This window comes from Lytechinus variegatus, chromosome 8, assembly GCF_018143015.1.
Source record: "Lytechinus variegatus isolate NC3 chromosome 8, Lvar_3.0, whole genome shotgun sequence".
Classification (NCBI taxonomy): Eukaryota; Metazoa; Echinodermata; class Echinoidea; order Temnopleuroida; family Toxopneustidae; genus Lytechinus; species Lytechinus variegatus.
Window position 1 is genome coordinate 34974948 of NC_054747.1, and position 17404 is coordinate 34992351.

The 17404-nt window shown below is 37.7% G+C and overlaps 1 protein-coding gene across 1 annotated transcript in view; it reads right to left on the reverse strand.

The window, feature by feature from the left end:
• Nucleotides 1-17404, reverse strand: part of LOC121420429 (cell adhesion molecule-related/down-regulated by oncogenes-like) — a 41667-nt gene that overhangs the window by 18382 nt on the left and 5881 nt on the right. The window contains exon 3 of the mRNA XM_041615055.1: nucleotides 1938-2073. Within this exon, the coding sequence (XP_041470989.1) occupies nucleotides 1938-2019 (82 nt within the window). The 5' untranslated portion in view covers nucleotides 2020-2073. The remainder of the gene's footprint in view (nucleotides 1-1937; nucleotides 2074-17404) is intronic.

The following is a 17404-nucleotide window of genomic DNA, read 5'->3' on the forward strand; positions in this document are numbered from 1 at the left end:
GAGTCACGGTCGTGGATACTGTTGCAAATTTGGCCCACTCTCTCTCCCTCTCTCCCCTCGCCCAGTAATGAGATACCGGTAGCAGGGGGTCGCCAACCGCACCCCCTGCTCCTCTGCAATGGCTCTTATAGCTTTCACTTGCTCTTGCTGCAGTTTGAGTGTTTGATACTACTAGTGTTTGAGTATAATGATAGATGCATGGGGCCATGCATGCAGTGTTAGATTTACTTTGTTCAGGTTCAATGAGGCCTTTTCTCAGAATAGAAACATGATTTGGGTATAAAAATGTTCTAAATTTTCAAGAGATTTTTAAAGATTCTGTAATGTGACATCTCCAGAGTCTATGAGAAGGATGATTATGCGTCCATTTGGAAATTAAAACCTTCAGGAATTACATATGGGTGTGATATTATATTTTGCTTTAATTCAGTAAATGCTCATATCCGGGGGGTGGTCCACTTACATTGACAAGTGGATACCATGCGCGACCAAAAACACGTAAAAAGGATGTCTTTTTCAAGATAGGGCACGTTACGTACGTAATGTGAAAAGGGTGTCAAAAACACTAAAATAATGAAAAAAAGGTATCTATTTCGCTAGGAAATTAACGTGTTTAGGGCCAAATTTGCGAGGGTATAAACAATCAAGACTAAAATGTTTTATGAATGATGTACTTTTTGCCCCAGGAGTCAACACTACGTGTTAAGAGTATGATTTGTGCGAGTTGGGCTGTATGCAGGTAAAGGTAAAACCGACGACCGACGTCCGTGTTTGAAATATCGCTGTACTTGTTTAGGGGTACAATTCAGGGAATACTTGCCAATAGTATTGTTTTGTTTCCAATACTTGTTAAGGGTAGGGTTTCACACGCCAATACTTGTTGAGGGGTGCATTTTCAGAATATGGAAAATAGGTGTTTAGGGTGCTTTTTGAGATCTCATGGTAGTGCATGGTATCCACTAGTGAATGGAAGTGCCCCCCCCCCCCCCCCCGGGGCTCATATCCTACAGATCCTTATCAGAGTGGGTTAATTCATAACATTTCCAACTTAACAACCTTGATTTATTGCAACATATTTTGAAAGAGAGATTCAAAGCATGATGTTCAAAGTTCAGGGCTTATTCAAGCACAAATTAACATGTGTATACTATGCAAGATCTGCTGAAACAATTGTCCCAAATTTCCCTATTACTGGGGACATCAATCTATAGAAGCACAGATAGGGAAGGTAGCAGAATGACAGGTGTAAGGGTTCATCTGGGCCATCAGGCCTGGCCAAAATGGAGCTAGATAAATGGGGCGTCTCGTCTGCCGGCTCAGGGCAAAAGAGAGTTTAATTCTCCAAGTGCCAAAAGTAAGCATGTGATCCATGATTATACTGTATTGTAGATTGCTTAAAGACTTCAGATAGAGAGGTGTTGACAGCTCTATAGGCAGGTACCTGTATAATTATTATATTTTGTAGGATTTACTTAAAACTGCCAAATTTTTGCATGGAATTATTATCCAGTCTTTCTTCTAAATGTGGACTCTATGAAAGTCAAAAGAAAAGACTTCAAGGAACAACTTATTCCCCCCTACCAGTTGGGAGGACAGACCTGCGGGTCACAGTTCTGTGTGCGCGCCCTTCTTTAGGCGACCCAGATTGGCTGGCTCCTCAAAAAACAGAGCTACCAAGTCTCACGCATTATGCGTGAGACTCAAGCATTTTGGTCCATTGTTCATCCCCTCAAATCTCTGTCTCACGCAACTATCACAGCCTATCCCCATATACATTGTACACAATGTCTGTGATCTCACTCAGATTCACAGAAAATCTCACGCATAGCTGGTCTTTGAACTTGGCATCTCTGAAAAAATGCGCCTTTGAATGTCTTTGACAGATACATGACACTATACAAATGCTGTACATCATCATCATCACCTGTATTACATACCTGCAAGGGCTTGTTCACACATAAGTGTGATAAACGTGGCTAACAGCCAGACAACCGTTGCTATCTGAAGGTTCACATCCATTGCACTGGATCACTGGATAAAGGCTATAAATCTATGGACATCTCACTGACAGACCTGAGGAGATAAAGAAAAAGGGAAAATATTTGCATTTAATAACAATGTCATTCTCTGGAATACTGTCTAGGCCAATATCAATTATTAGTTGCCATTGTTAAAATCTTTCATACAAGCTTTTGATTCATTGTTAACACCAACCTTTCATGGCCAAGGCAGGATAATATACTAAAATAAAACAATTCAGGACCAAAAACAGATCCCTGTGGCATGCCAAAGTCTATTGATGTAAACAAATAGATTTTGATTCCCCAAAATGCAAATTTGACTTAGTTCTGCAAGTGACTAAACCATGAAACAATTTCACTCAACATGTTTTTCACCGCACTTTTCTAAGTTGTAGGATTGTACCAAATGCCAAAGTATAAGAATCAACAAATCACCAACTGCAATCTAACTCGCAACTTTCACCTACATTAATTCATTGGAATGAACAATCGTTAGTTTCCAAAATTTCATTAAATTCTAAAAAGTTTCCAAAAATTCACAGACCAAGTATTTTCAATGTAACCCTACAATAGATTAGATAATAAATATTTGCCTTGCGGCAGGTTGGAATATTCATGCAGCAGTCGAAGATGAAAATTTTCCGAAATGAACACACATACTGCCTCTCAGCAATATTTGGCTACATTTCGTTTGTTGTTTTAACCTGGCATTATTGATTATCATTTGGGAGCAGAATAGACAGCGATTGATACTGTCATGTAATATGTGGTACAAGAACCTCAGATCAATATCTGGAGTGCTGAGGGGGAATGACCGGACTTGGCGGGACTGAAACCACAGACATGTCTGACTAGGATGTGAATATGGTGAATTTCGTGAGGTTGTTGGCCTTCAAAAATCATTTGAAAGTTGACATAGAATGATGAAGAAAATGAATAGGCCTACATGTGTGTCTATGTCTAAACATTAGAACTACTCCATGACCTAAATTCATTTTCTACAAATTGATCATCATCGTCATCATCACCATCATCATCCCTTATATCAAATATATAATCACATAAATCCCAGTACAGCTTCCTGCATTGAAGTAGACCAATGCCATAATTTTGAGAGAATACATCATGACACAAATAGCTGTAGGTCTACTACATACAGGATGTAAATTACTCTAAACATCATGCTAAGTAAGTTGATGATGTCATAAGAGTATGCCTAGATGTGTAAGGAAATAGGAAGAGTAAAATTGTAGAACAGACTTGATTCTGTATGATTCTATATACTTCTACCAATGCATATTATTTTATGAAAATACAGATTAAATACATAAGGGGACAACTATCTCCATATGTGTTGCGTATTTCACGACACCAGGAAATTCATACATGTACTGCACACACACAGTACACATCATTTTCCTCCTAGGCCCGGAATCTGCGACACAATGGCACGACCCGACAGCGGATCGGCGACGGCGAATTCCCCACAGATCTTGCCGGCACATTCTCTCCCAAATCAGGGCCAATTCTCCAACAGCAATAGAAAAACAAACCCAACCACCTCGGTGATCCTGAATGCTAAAAGGTCACAAGTTTTTTTTCTTCTTTCTCCATCTTCCCTCTTCTCCCCTCTCCGTCTTTCTCGCTCCAAGCAAATACTTGTCATCTTATCTCACCTTAGCAACCGATCACAAAAGCATCACTCCGTCCCCTCCTCCTCTTTATCCTCCTTCACCTCCTTTTTCTTCCCCAACCCAACAGACTTGTAACTGGAGGACTACAATTTCGATTTCCACTGCTTTTCTATTTGTCTACCAATTTCAAATGTGTGTATATTTAGATTCGCTCGGATATTTTGTTATGGAGGAGGCACACTTGCCCTTCTGTTGTTTCGTCTCTTTTTATTTCTGTCTACAATGGAGAAACGGCATGCATGTGAGCACTGTAAGGAAAGATGTGGGTCAGCATCAAAGAGCAATAGAGAAAGACAGGCAGAAAGGGAGAGATGGAGAGAACATAAGAGAGAGATAAAGAGTAAGAAAGAGATAGAGAGAGGAAAGAGGAATAGGAGGGAGAAAGAGAAAGAAACACACGCACAACTCTGCAATAGGCATAGCTCTGCAATAGGAATAGAGGGTAAACTTCCATAACCCTCAAATCCACGACTAATGTTCGACCTCATCATTCTTCACCTCCTCTTTCACTCACCACCACACCCCACCCTCCTCCACCAAAGGAGTCAGATGAGGGCAACTAATGTATGGTGGCTGGGAAGACATCATTACCTTGGGGGTTTTCACCATCTCTCCCCTCGACCCCAGTCATGACCTTGCCGCATGCAGTCAAGTCCAGTGTTACATTAGATTCAACCTAGCTGCAGTGCTATTCTCTGCTTTCAGACGCTCTTTCTCTTGCCTGAAGTTTACTTCAGTAAGGCATAGTTTAAAGGCTTCCTCATTCAGCTGGGCAATAGGGGATATACAGGTGTAAGATTTTCAACATATTGAGCCTGCGAGACACATCTTAAAGGTTTGCCAAACATACCGACAAGTAGTGAATACATACTGCAATCCATTTTCCAAGTAGTTTGGTTTGGTTCACAAATATATCACAAATGAATTGAATTTTTTTCATAAGGTCTCCATGGAAGAACAAAGCATCAAAAACAAACCTGGATAAAGGAAAATGAATATTACATAGAAAGCTGACTAAAAAGCAAGGCGAATCCCATTGCTGCATCCATGTTGCAGTTTGAGATTTAGAAAGAAAAAGATGCTGGGGCCTGAAGAGGACAACTGGTGAACAATGTGGCAATAAAATGACCCCACTTTTCTTGAAGCACACTGTACCTTTCAACACAGTCTTATATAACAAAATGAAATGCTGAGAGCTGAGAAATTACAAAGAAAAAGACACTGAGTATGATTCCCAATAAATGTGGCCCAAATCAACTGCACTTTTCTTGAAACACAGATCCTTCAGATACAAAAGAAAAATGCTGAGTAGTTCACTAGCATTTTAGAACATCCATCAGAAATCAGGCTGGTATTCAAGACTCATTATGCTGAGCCCAGGATTAAGGCCCTTGGCGCCTTGATGGGTAGAGGTCATGGGGTCGACGCACATGCTCTATGTCAGCGTCCATTAATTCCCACTTAGGATTTGAACTTGAAGAACTCGGGGTGAAATCTCTTCTTTTTCCCCGTTATTTTTTTCTTCTTAATATGATATGAGTCAAATTTTGTAGTAGGGAAGGAGTAACGGAAGGGAGAGGGCAAAGGAACAAGTGGAGAGAGGGAGGACGAGGGGAGAGAAAGGAATGGAAATGGGCATGGATATTATGAGAGTAATGATAAGTTTTCACAAGAGACAAAAGAGGACCTACATCAGCGTTGGATTAGGAGGCGACACACGTGATGGAGGACTTTGACAGTGTTACACATACGGGCCATTTTATTCTCTCTGCTCACCGACTCTGAACAAAATATACCTTACGCTTCGTTATAGGTATTTACCACAGAATAAAGCATCTTTCTCTACTGCTTTTATCTAGATTAAAAAAAATCATTTATCTATTTATTTATTTATTTATTTATTCATTCATTCAAGTTTTATTTCAACAGGGTAGCCCTTACAGTTAACAAACTGAAAAGAGGCCCTGCATTTTTCACTAATATAGTGTAAACATAACTACTGAAATGCATTGTTCAATGCTTTTTTTAACACTGTTGAGAATCCATCATTAAAGATTAAATAAAAATAATGTAATTAGAAAACAGCGATGATTCTGCACTTAAAAACCTTAAAAAGAATAAGAATTTTCACAAAGCAAATTCTTTAATCAAGGTAATCTTTCAATTTCACACTGAAAATATTCCTGAAACAAAAGCCAAGCATTTTCATCTGAATTGCTTATGTTGTTAAATGGCATATTACAGATTTCTAATGGAACTTGGATGGAACAAAACTAACAACAGCAACTCTAAATAAAGTTTGGCAGTCTGCGCATAGATTTATAGAACCCATCCCCTTAACACTGTCAACCAGCTGGTAGTGATAGATGTCACAAACCTGTCACATCACACACAATTGTTGAACTTCCAAACATATTTTCCCTCCTTGGAACGTCAAGTTCATTCCATCTCGTCCTTGTCAAGACCTTCTTCTTGCATCCGAGTACACATCCTGTCCAGTCACTAACAATGATTTCATTTTCCTCAACGATCGGAAAGCTCTTAACCCAAAACGTCATCTTCAAAAATTTGACGTCTTCCCACAAACTGTCAGGCTACCTCATCTTAAATCCAAATGCATTATTACCTCATGGGAAAAACTTTCATTTTCCTGACAATTTGTTTTAAGTTCCTCATTGAAACGGATTATTGTCTTAAGTGGAAACCACCCCACCCCTGACATAATTTTCTTCTTCACAATCTCAAGAAAAAAAGTATCATTTACCATCTGAAGTTTAAAGCTTGTGTATAGTTTTTGTAAATCCACCAAAATGCACCTATCACTATTCCAATTCATTGCTAGCTAATATGAATGGATATGCCCTATAACAGTTATGATGTGGAGGATATGAAATGAAAATGTGTTTTACAGGATAAATTTTGCGATTTTACATGGAAATTTAACTTGATCGGGTCATATCTGTGTGTTTTTGTCTTTCAATTAAATCCTATTCCAAATCATGGAATGGGCTAAAACTTTCAAGATATGTTCTTTGTCTGTAACTTTTGGATATCTAATCACTAAATTTATAAGACTAGTGCTTGAATGCCCATTTTTTAAATTTAAAACAAGCATCGCCGAGAGAGGGCGCTATATATCTAAGATTTGAATATTTGAAATTTTCTCAGAGAAGTGCAGTTGGAAAAATATCTAACGGTCTCTACGCTTCAGTAAGACTGTCATATTAGATGATATTCGATTATCAATCACATTATTGACCCTTTACCAAAGCTATACACAGGCTTTAACATTTCGTGGTTGAAAAAATAGAGGGCCTTCATGTACATATCACATCACAAATGCTGGAGTGTACAAATGGTGAGTCAAGTCTGAACCTTTCAAGGTAGGCTCTACAATGGATTATTAGACCCAGAAATGACTTGGACCTAGTTTGACAAAAGAAGCTTTTACAAATGAACTATTCTCTCCCCACTTGCAAGCAAATATTTTATATCTTCAGACACTCATGCATAACTTGGCACTGGTTTAATAGATATGTTAGACCAAACAAGGGTTTGCCAGAAAACACAGAAAACTAGGACCTAGTTAGACTAAAAGGGTTTTTGCCTGTGAACTACTCCTTCCCGGCTCGCAAGCAAACATTTGGCTAACCAGCACGCTCTATTCCCTTACCAGTGAGTAAACAAGCGGCTTAGGCAACCAATCCCTAGGGATCACCGCAAATGTTACAACAGAGACATCTGTCAGAGACAATCTAGAACTCTTGAGAGAGCCAAAGAGAGGCGGGTGCAACGTCATCCAGATCAAGTTCGACTGCAGATGATATGTCGGGGGACAGAGATATGACGTGATGGCAGGTTCGCTAGGCGCTCGGAATATTCTGTTTCGGATACTGGCTCATTAAGCAAGCATGGCAAGACTTAAAGGTGATCTGTAACATTAAGGCAGGCATATTTGTAACGTAACCGGGGTGAAGTATCTAATTGGTACACCCAAAACATTTCCCAGTAACAATTTCGAAATGCAAAATTAAACATTCAATATATTTTTCTATATCTTAGAAGGTCATAATTCTACATTTCATGAAAATGCTTAGGAAGTCATTACTGTGCAAGATAAATTCTAATTGTCATGCTCGTCTTTCCCTTTGAAATGGCAAGGGTAAATGGGTTGTGAAATGAAGGGTAAACGAATAGCATAAATGATAATGCCATCTATGCTGTCCCTATTAAAATCAAATCAAATCTCGAAAAGGCTTGGAAATCAAGTTAAACCATTTCGGCCCATACACAGAATTCTCATAACACATCTGAAACCCAGGCACGCAAAGAAAAATTATTGATAACTGATGAGGAAAAGTTAAAAAAGATGCCGAGAGGCAAATAAGACTTCTTTACATTATGCCTAACATCAAGGTAAATGATACTGCACTGGGAGACTCAGAAGGAGTATGAAACTGTTGGCAAATTTCACTTGACTACTTTTAAAGCACACAATATACAAATTACCAATCAATTGCAAATGATATTTGTAATCAATTAAAAAGTATAATCCTTTTTGGAAATTATTTCAAATCAATTATATCTACATCCCTATTAAAGGCAAATTAATCTTCAGTATGAAGAGGAGGCACAACTGATACTATTGGCCGGCAGCCGACCATTAATCACGGCAGTTCACGCTGTCCTCCTCATCACCTGACGTGGGAGCCTTGTCGCCAGTCTATGCAACTTTGCAGCCTCAAACCTAAATAGTCTTGAGCCCCCTTGTCTTGTCCTATAAATACCTTGCCCTCAATAGCGCCATTCACATCAGATGACATCCATCTTCCTATCAATTTAATGGAAGGAGATGTTTCAAGAAAGAGCATGCACTGCATCTTGTGGAACATGACTGCCGTGAGGAAACAGGCATAAATGTGCATATTGATGTGTTTGCAAATTTGAATAAATGGAATTTGCATAGTTGAATATTTGCAGGTTTTTTTTAATATTTGGATAGACATGTAATGATACTTGAATATTGTTTTATAGCTAGATATATGGATATTTGTATAATTTAATAATTGCATATTGGGACATACTAAATATGTGTTAATCAAATTGTCATCATTCAATTTTCTCTGTTTAAGAATTTTCAATGCTCGGATGTTTATGAAATGTATTTTAACATACTTAAAATGTTAAGATGGTTCAAAAACATTTGTTTGGAACATTCTGAATTTTTGTTGGGTGTTTGCAGGGAAGTCAAATCTACACATTCCCAAGTACATCTTGCCTGATAGAAAAAGATTGTTCATCTTACGACAGTCATCTTGAATCAAAACTTTGATCACCAAACGTCATCCAACGGAATTTGACATTAGTTCACCCGTATCTCATAATCTTCTTATTTCATATTTCTCAGATGAACTAGTTATGAAGGGTTGTGGAAGGCTCAGTCATGATATAATTACACTGACTTGGCTTTGGAAGGGTGTTTCAAATAGCATTATGCTCAACTGAAAGAAGCATCAATGGGTTTAAGAATCAATTTCATTTTCATTGGCAAACAATCTTGATTTGAATTGGAAGAAGGTATTGAGATTTGTAGCCACTCTTCCACTAATAATGAGATTACTAACCATCCATCATAGAAACAAAATTAGAGCTCTGATATAGAGAAAGGAAGAATAAAATAGCTGCTCAATTTCACCCTAGGCATTCTCAAGATATTCAAAGACTAACAGTGGCCACATCAAGGAGGGGCATGGGGTAATTCCCCCGAGTTAAAGGGGAAGTTCACCCTGACAAAAAGTTTATTGTAAAAATAGCAGAAAAAATAATAAAAAATATTGCCGAAGGTTTGAGAAAAATTCATCAAATAATGAAAAAGTTATTAGAATTTCAATTATTTGATTTGTGACGTCATATGCGAGCAGCATTTCTACATAGCGAATGATAAAAAATCAATGAAATGTCATTTTCTCAGAAAATTGAAAATGGTTTTCACTGTAACTTTTGTATATCAATTGACAAATCATTTCACACCCGATCATGAAAAGAAAACAAAATTAAGTCATCAGGAACCATACAAAATTTGAAATTCATACATTTTATATTACATAACACATGGGGCAGCTGCTCGTTTATGACATCACAAATCCAAAATTTTGAACTCTAATAACTTTGTTACTCTTTAACAGATTTTCCTCAAACCTTCACCAATATTTTTTACTATTTTTTCTGCTATTTTTACAACAAAGTTTTCTTCAGGGTGAACTTCCCCTTTAAAATCATTGCCCTCCCCTCCAACCCCCCCCCCCCGAAATGTTAAAAAATGAAGGAAATTTTGTGTAACTTCTAAATGGTAGGCCCCCATTAATATGCTGTCAAAAGCATATTCAAGCTGTGAGTGCTATAAAATACGATCTTTCAACCTTTCAAACTTGACAAAATTTTCTTAACCCCAACCCCCCCCAGCACATTTACTTTTGTCCTCCCCCATTTTACATATCCTAGTGCCGGCCCTGAAGACTAACCTGGGGCCTGTAACACAAAGCTTGCATGTAGCAATGATCGTAGAACATTTTCTACGACTGATTCCATTGGCTACAATGTACAATCAAACGTAAAAATAAAGTGTACGATTAATCACTAACCTTTGTGTTACGGGACCCAGGTCATAATTACAGCTTGGAATAGGAGGCAGTATCAGATTTTCTTCTTAGAATTCAGTGCCGAGGAAAGTGTACCACAAATCACGACTGACAAGTACTTTCTGAAGATGATATTTTGATTGACAGGGTTGATGTTGCATTATCATTTGTTATGATCAAAGGTTAATCAACCATGTCATAGCCTATTCTTCCTCAACTTTACGCATCATATGAAGATGTACTTTGTAAAAACTCAAGTGTTAAGAGAAACACCGGTCAGTGAATTGTAAATCCTACACCTAAGGTGTCAAGAATACATCATTTAGTTTTAATAGAACACAATCAAGTGTTACATACAGTAACATTCATAATGTACAAATTTATGACAGTATCAATGGAACTGAACTAATTTTATAGTAGTGAGAAATGGTGACAGCGTAGCTCAATAGGTTATAGAGCGTCTGTTTTAGATAAGATTGGACGATCTCAACAGGAGTGGGTTCTAGCCATAACACGTCTAACACCACTGTATTCAGTGCAAGTGTGGATGCAGTTGGAAAAACACTCCGTCCATTGGAAAGAACATGAATGTTGGTCCCATATACATGTATAGCCATAGGAGAGTCACAATCTATGCACGTTAAAACCAACACACTACCTAAACAATACAATAATACTCCAAAAGGTAGTCTGCACTCATAATGGAAGAAGAAATGCTTCTGGAGAATGTGTCTGTAAAATTCACAATTACAAACCTATTTGTAAATGCCAATTGATCAATTCTGAGAAATATTTTGTTCATCAACACTTTTAAGAGTTAACATGATCAATATATTGATGCTTCAGCATTTGGGTTACATTATTTCCATGTAAACAACTTGCATAAATTCTTGCAAATAATTCAGAAGCAACCACATGAATCAACAGTATCTACCACTGAAGATCAACAAGATGCGCTTCTCTTTTCTATCTAAAAATATATACCCCTTTCTCAAAAAAACGATAATCTGTCTTTTGTAAGAACAAAATTCGCAGCTACTAAGCCCTTTAAACCCTCTTCTTATTTTCCACAGTATCTGAATACAAGGAATCCATCCTAGGTCTTAATTCAATTATCACTTGCTAGTCAAGGGATACTTCCGTTAGTTCTGGGCAAAGAAGCTGTATAGTTCTTATGTAAGTCCTCTCTAATACCTCCATTGTTATTTCCATCTTTTCTATCCCTATATTATTCCATAGCCTCTGTGGTTATTCATGGGTATCAGCTGAATCATATAATGATTCCTCAAGATTAGGGTTTAAATTTTGTTTGAAGACTTAACATCTTTTTTGAAGTGGCATTACATGCTTAAACTAAGAAGATGTAACTTTCTTCCTAACATTCTCCTATGGACCTTCTTTCTATTCATTGTTCATTCATATGAATATACATACCCCCTCCCCCACTAAGTCCATCGTAATTTTTTGTATGTTATTCCATATATTAAACTGCAATTCGTGTTTAAAGAGTCACAAAAAATAACTGATTACAAGGTACAAATTCTCCCAATATTTCTCATGAGCAGGCTACTTTGTGTGTGATTCTGATATTATCAATCACTTTATACAAACAACATCTGGGGACAGTTTCATAAACCTGTTCGAAGTTAAGTGACTTTAAGAATGATTGGTGATCCTTTCTTGAGGTAAATATTCACCATCGAATGTACATTGGTGATTATTTAACGTGTAAGAAAGGTTCAACATTCATTCTCAATGTCACTCTTAACTTACAAACAGCTTTATAATACACCCGCCATGAACTCTTTATAGGTAATATCAAGTCACTCAAATAGGAAACATGTATCATCAAAATATAGTATTTGCTGTAATCAATATATTGACCAAAATGAAAATAAGACTGAAGAGTGGGAAATATAGCAAGGTAAAAAGAATATGAGAGAATAGGGAGAAAACCACAAGAAGGAGAGCAGAAATGCAGTGGGAAAAATAGATTGGGCACTGGACAAAGATTCAGGGGGCTTGGTAAAAAAACAGGTATTACAAATTGACTTTCAAATTTGGAGCCATATTAGTGCCTTTCAACGCAAACTAGTTCAACTCCCCGTGCCACCGTGCATTCCTCATTTGAATAGCTGAAATAGGACAAACAACTATGAAAAGAATCGTTCCTTAGGTTTCCTCATAATTAATACTGAAAATTCTCCCAACTTTGAAAGGCAAACCTGAGAAAATCTTACAAGACAGATCTGATAGATTTGGGGTTTTAATCACGAATCAATCTCAAATGACCAAAACATGAGTAAAGAGAAAGAACACATTTATTTAAAGGAGAATAATGTTATGTCAATTTGTAATTCTAATGGTTGGGTAAACATATATGTATAGCTACATGCAGCTTCCTTTAAAAGTCCTATGTTTACTACATTCCAGTCTTTCTTTTGTCTCTTCTTCAGCATTTTTCAGAATTGTGATTCATCTCTCCACTATTTTTCCATTTTTAATTCACTATAGAACTGTTATAAACCAGAGCTCACCATTTAACTTGGTTGTGCCTAATGTCTACATGTGCAAACTACTGCCAAACTAGTAAAGTCTGTGAGACAGTAGATGCTATAGCTTGGTAGAAAGAGTGATTTTTCGCAGTAAATATTCAATAACAATAGTAAATGTTAGTTGGAAAATAGAAATAATGGCCTTGTGTAAATTGTTTCTATTGAAAACAACTTTACATCAATGCGAACTTCGCCTTAAAACAAAGACAGAGATAACAACGATGATGGCAATTCAGCATTGTTTTACAACCTCCGCAAGATACTGCTGACTGCAAGAGCCAGATTTTGCCTTTAACCAGAAGTGTCAAATCTTGCTTGAAACCATATGGAAAAGATGGCACATCATCCCAACCTCTCATCCAGGAAATTATTTGAGTCACAGACAGGAGCGAGAGATAGGTCATTACATATGTTATGTTTCTTTGCATATCCGGAACAATTAGGCAACGAGATTAACACAAGGTGGCGTTTGTGACAAACACAGGTGCGTTGTGTTCGCATCGAGAATTGTTCATGTTTAGAAGAACGTCAAACGATACCTGCTGGCATGATATTGTAACGTTTTCTTGGCATTTACAATTCTTAGATGACAACTCGAAGATTCATGTGAGGGATATAGACCTACATGTAATTCCATGTAACATTGGTCTGTCCAGCAATTGATTTCAACATCCTCTCCAAAGAAAAGAATTGAATGAATCACCCTCCCAAATGCCACATACATGAATCATTTGGGTTCGTAAAAGGACAAAAATGAACAATTGAAATTTGGGTTCAATTGGTTTCCTGACTTTCTATTACCAGGTAGTCTATTTCTCAGATCATCTTAGACCATCAAAAAGATGGCTAAACCCACTTCGTCTACTACCAGTTTGGTCCAATCGCCATTTGGTCCAACAATCACTTCCCCTTATATTCACTTGGGCTGCCTTATAATCTAATGCATTTCCATTTGGTCTTCTTACTTTTCCACACTTAGATCAAATTTGGTTCAACAACAGTTCATCTAGTCGTATAGTAGATCCAGATATGACCTAATATTTTGTTTACAGCGGAGTCAGTTTGTGTGCATTCATCTGGGAATCTTCATTTCTATTCTTATTTTTTTCATTCTGCTTCACTGCAAGAAAATTGTACTGAAAGCCTGAAATGATGTTTGGATCAGGATAACACATCAATCGACTTCTCTTGTTGGAGCCATTCCAATATCCATGTTACACTAACTGTCTATGACAAAAATCGAGGAGCATTGTAGGTAAATGTTTTCTTAATGAAAATCATAACTTCAACTTTAAAAGCAAGAAGGTTCTGTGATGATACCGCCAGTCATTTTTCATAAATAATTAGCAAGATTGCATCTTTATGCATAAGGCAACAATGAGAACTACATCTATGTAAAGTGCATTCTCACAGCCAATGACAACTTTTTTACAGTACCTTATATCTGTGGTATGGATAATAGAAGGGGTTGTCCACCACAATCTGCACAGTTCCTTGTCACTGATGTGCCACAGTTCAGTGTAAACTCAAACCCATCAGTCAAGTTCAGCATACCCCTTCAGGCAAATCTGAGCAATTATTTGCACATAAATCGGCTCGCAATACAGACGCACAAAAGATTACACTACTAGAAATAATTCAATAATGGCCGGGAAGAATAATAATGCATTCTTCGGCGACTCTTTTCTTTGCGATTTGATTGATGATGTGCTACAACTGTCAAACTTCACCCACAATGAGGCACTCTGTCAATCTCGGGTTCAATTCTGACTAGATATCGATTATAATCTCGCATTAATTGCACCGCAAACATTTACCCGTTGAAAGCATTTAAGCACACAGGCACAAAAAATTCCACAGTATGACTTTTGTTGTTTGTGATTTAAAGCCAATCTTTCCCAATATTTGTTGATTAAAAGGGGAGTTCATATATCTGTCACGCTGATTCTTTTCAATTGGCAAAGAGATGCGAGATTTGTGATATCATTTTTATCACGATACTTGTCTCTCTTGCCCTGCCGTGTGACCCCAAGACACCAAGCAAACAGGGAATTCTCTAAGAAATGAGATTCGGATCTGGCATGGGAGTTCAAAGCCGCAAGAACGATCTTGAAAGACGCTTTCAACCAAAGGCATAACCCTAGCTTTTATCACCTTAGTCGGATAAGGAAACCAATATGATTGGAATGTCAAGATTTGAAGGGCTAGAAGAATGGAGGCCAATTAATCGAGTCCTGGCCCAAGAAAAATTCAAGCCAGAGGTCTACCTCAAAAAGGAACCGACCAACAGATTTACAGAGTAGCACAAGTCCCCAGAGACAAGAGACCCCTTTATGAATAAAATAATTGAATTTCACTTGAACAAAACAAAAACAAATTCAGGAAAATATTGGGAATGCAACAGTCACAGACACAGAATAACTGTTTAAGTGGATTGGGCGTAGTACATTATAAAAACTGTAAAGCACTTTTTGTAAAGTAAAATTTCCAATCTCAGTAAGACCTATCTCTCTATATATATGCACTGACTATTAAAGCCTGTCCATTAATGATCTGAATAATTTGCACTAAACAGGAATTATTATGAACTTAACCAATTAACGATTTGAGTATATTCTAACAATGTTAAATACATGTAAAGCACCACCATCCACCACCCCCATCCTACATTGGTCAACATTCAATGGCATTCAAAGTCGAGTGCATGATGTGGTTCAGCAAACCCTGATCACAACAGTTTAAAACAGTGTTTGGAAGTTTAGAGTCCATGCACAAGTTTCAATTGCATGAATGAATGCACCCTGTGATAAATGATACCAGTAAGATTTATGGGGGCGAGACTGACCCCCTTTCAAAGAGTGCATGACTGTTAACTTATTAGATAAGTGTTGTGGTTCATCTTCTTTCAGGTACTTGTTATGACAATAAAACTTCTTAAGGGAGACAAGGCGCTGATATAAATTCTACACAAGGTGGTTTCAAACCGCCTCGATCACAAGAATCCCCGTTAAATTACGAGAACTTTTTAAGGCTAAAAAATACCCGTTAATTATTCCTGCATTCACACCGCCCCGAAACACATCCTTCGGGATAAGTTCCCGAAGTTACGAGCATGCGCAGTGTGGTCTGATAAGCAGGCAAGGCGGGAGATTCAAAATCACTAGCCCAGCAGCCACCCACGCCGCCGCGCCCAACGACACGCTGGGATAAAAGTTCCCGTAATTTGCTTTCACATCGCCAAAATACCTGCGACCTTGGAAAAATCCCCACGAAAGTTCCCGTAATTTCGCCAAGTACCTACTATTTAGCGGGTATTTTCTTTCGGGGAAATTACGCGTAGTTTGCTTTCACATTACCAAAATACCTGGTATTTTCTGATCGGGGTAAATTTCCCGATCAGAGAATACCTGGAACTGGCGAACTTCGAGGCGGTCTGAAACCGCCTACAGATAGAATGATGACAGTTGAAGTGGGAGAAGGCAATAGGCCCCCCCCCCCCGCTGGTTTGGTGGGGGATAACTGGGTCGCGAGGGGGGGGGGTGGAGAAAGGGTAGAGGCGATGTGGTGGAAGATGAGGAAGGTCATATAACATCATTACATCAATACTTTTTTAAACATTCGAGTGGCTTAATCTATACAAAAAGAAATAGATTAAATAGAAAAATGAAATACTGCTTGGGGGACTTAGGTACAAATTCCATTTTAGTGGGCTATTTCTCCTCATTCCTTACGTTTTGAAAAATTACAATAAAGTAGGAGGGATGAAAAGGGTAGGCCTATATATTATATATGTAGCTGATGGAGGGTTGCTGAATGTCTAAATCTGAAAAAGATAAAAACAAAGAAATAGGATTCATAGGGATGGGGCCCCCAAAAAACGTTTTTCTTCTTATTCAGAAAGAGAAAAACCTTTCTATGAAGAGATCCATAAAGACCTTACATTAGGATTTGCCAAGTGTTCTAAACAATATTTTTCTTCATTTTCCATTGAAATGAAGAGGGTCGAAGGGCCAAATGACTAAATAATAAATTTCCCACACCCAAGAGTATCATATCCAAAGTAGCGAGACACCTCTTCAAGAGAACCCACTAAAATTTTACCGACTTATCAGATTTACGGCCTACCCTGTCAAAATAAAACAAATGTTCTAAGTCATGAAATATTGTGCGAAGTGAGAATGAAGCCATGGGAGCATTTCACGCAACAAATAGACAGTGAAGATCACCAACTATGGTTATAAGCTACCAAAATCCTTGCATCTGATTGGCTAAGAGTGAATAACTCAGTGAGAAAAACATATACTAATAGTTTCATGACACACTCCCCTGTTGCTTAGAGTTTCAATAGATCGGATTAAAAATGAGCAATCAGTCATTATCAGCAAGAAAGGGACAATAAAGTTTGATAATAATGGAACCCTATCTCATTAAATCTTGGCTCTCTGAAGCCCCATGAGGCACATTGAATGACAATTTTCTTATAGAATGAAAAATGT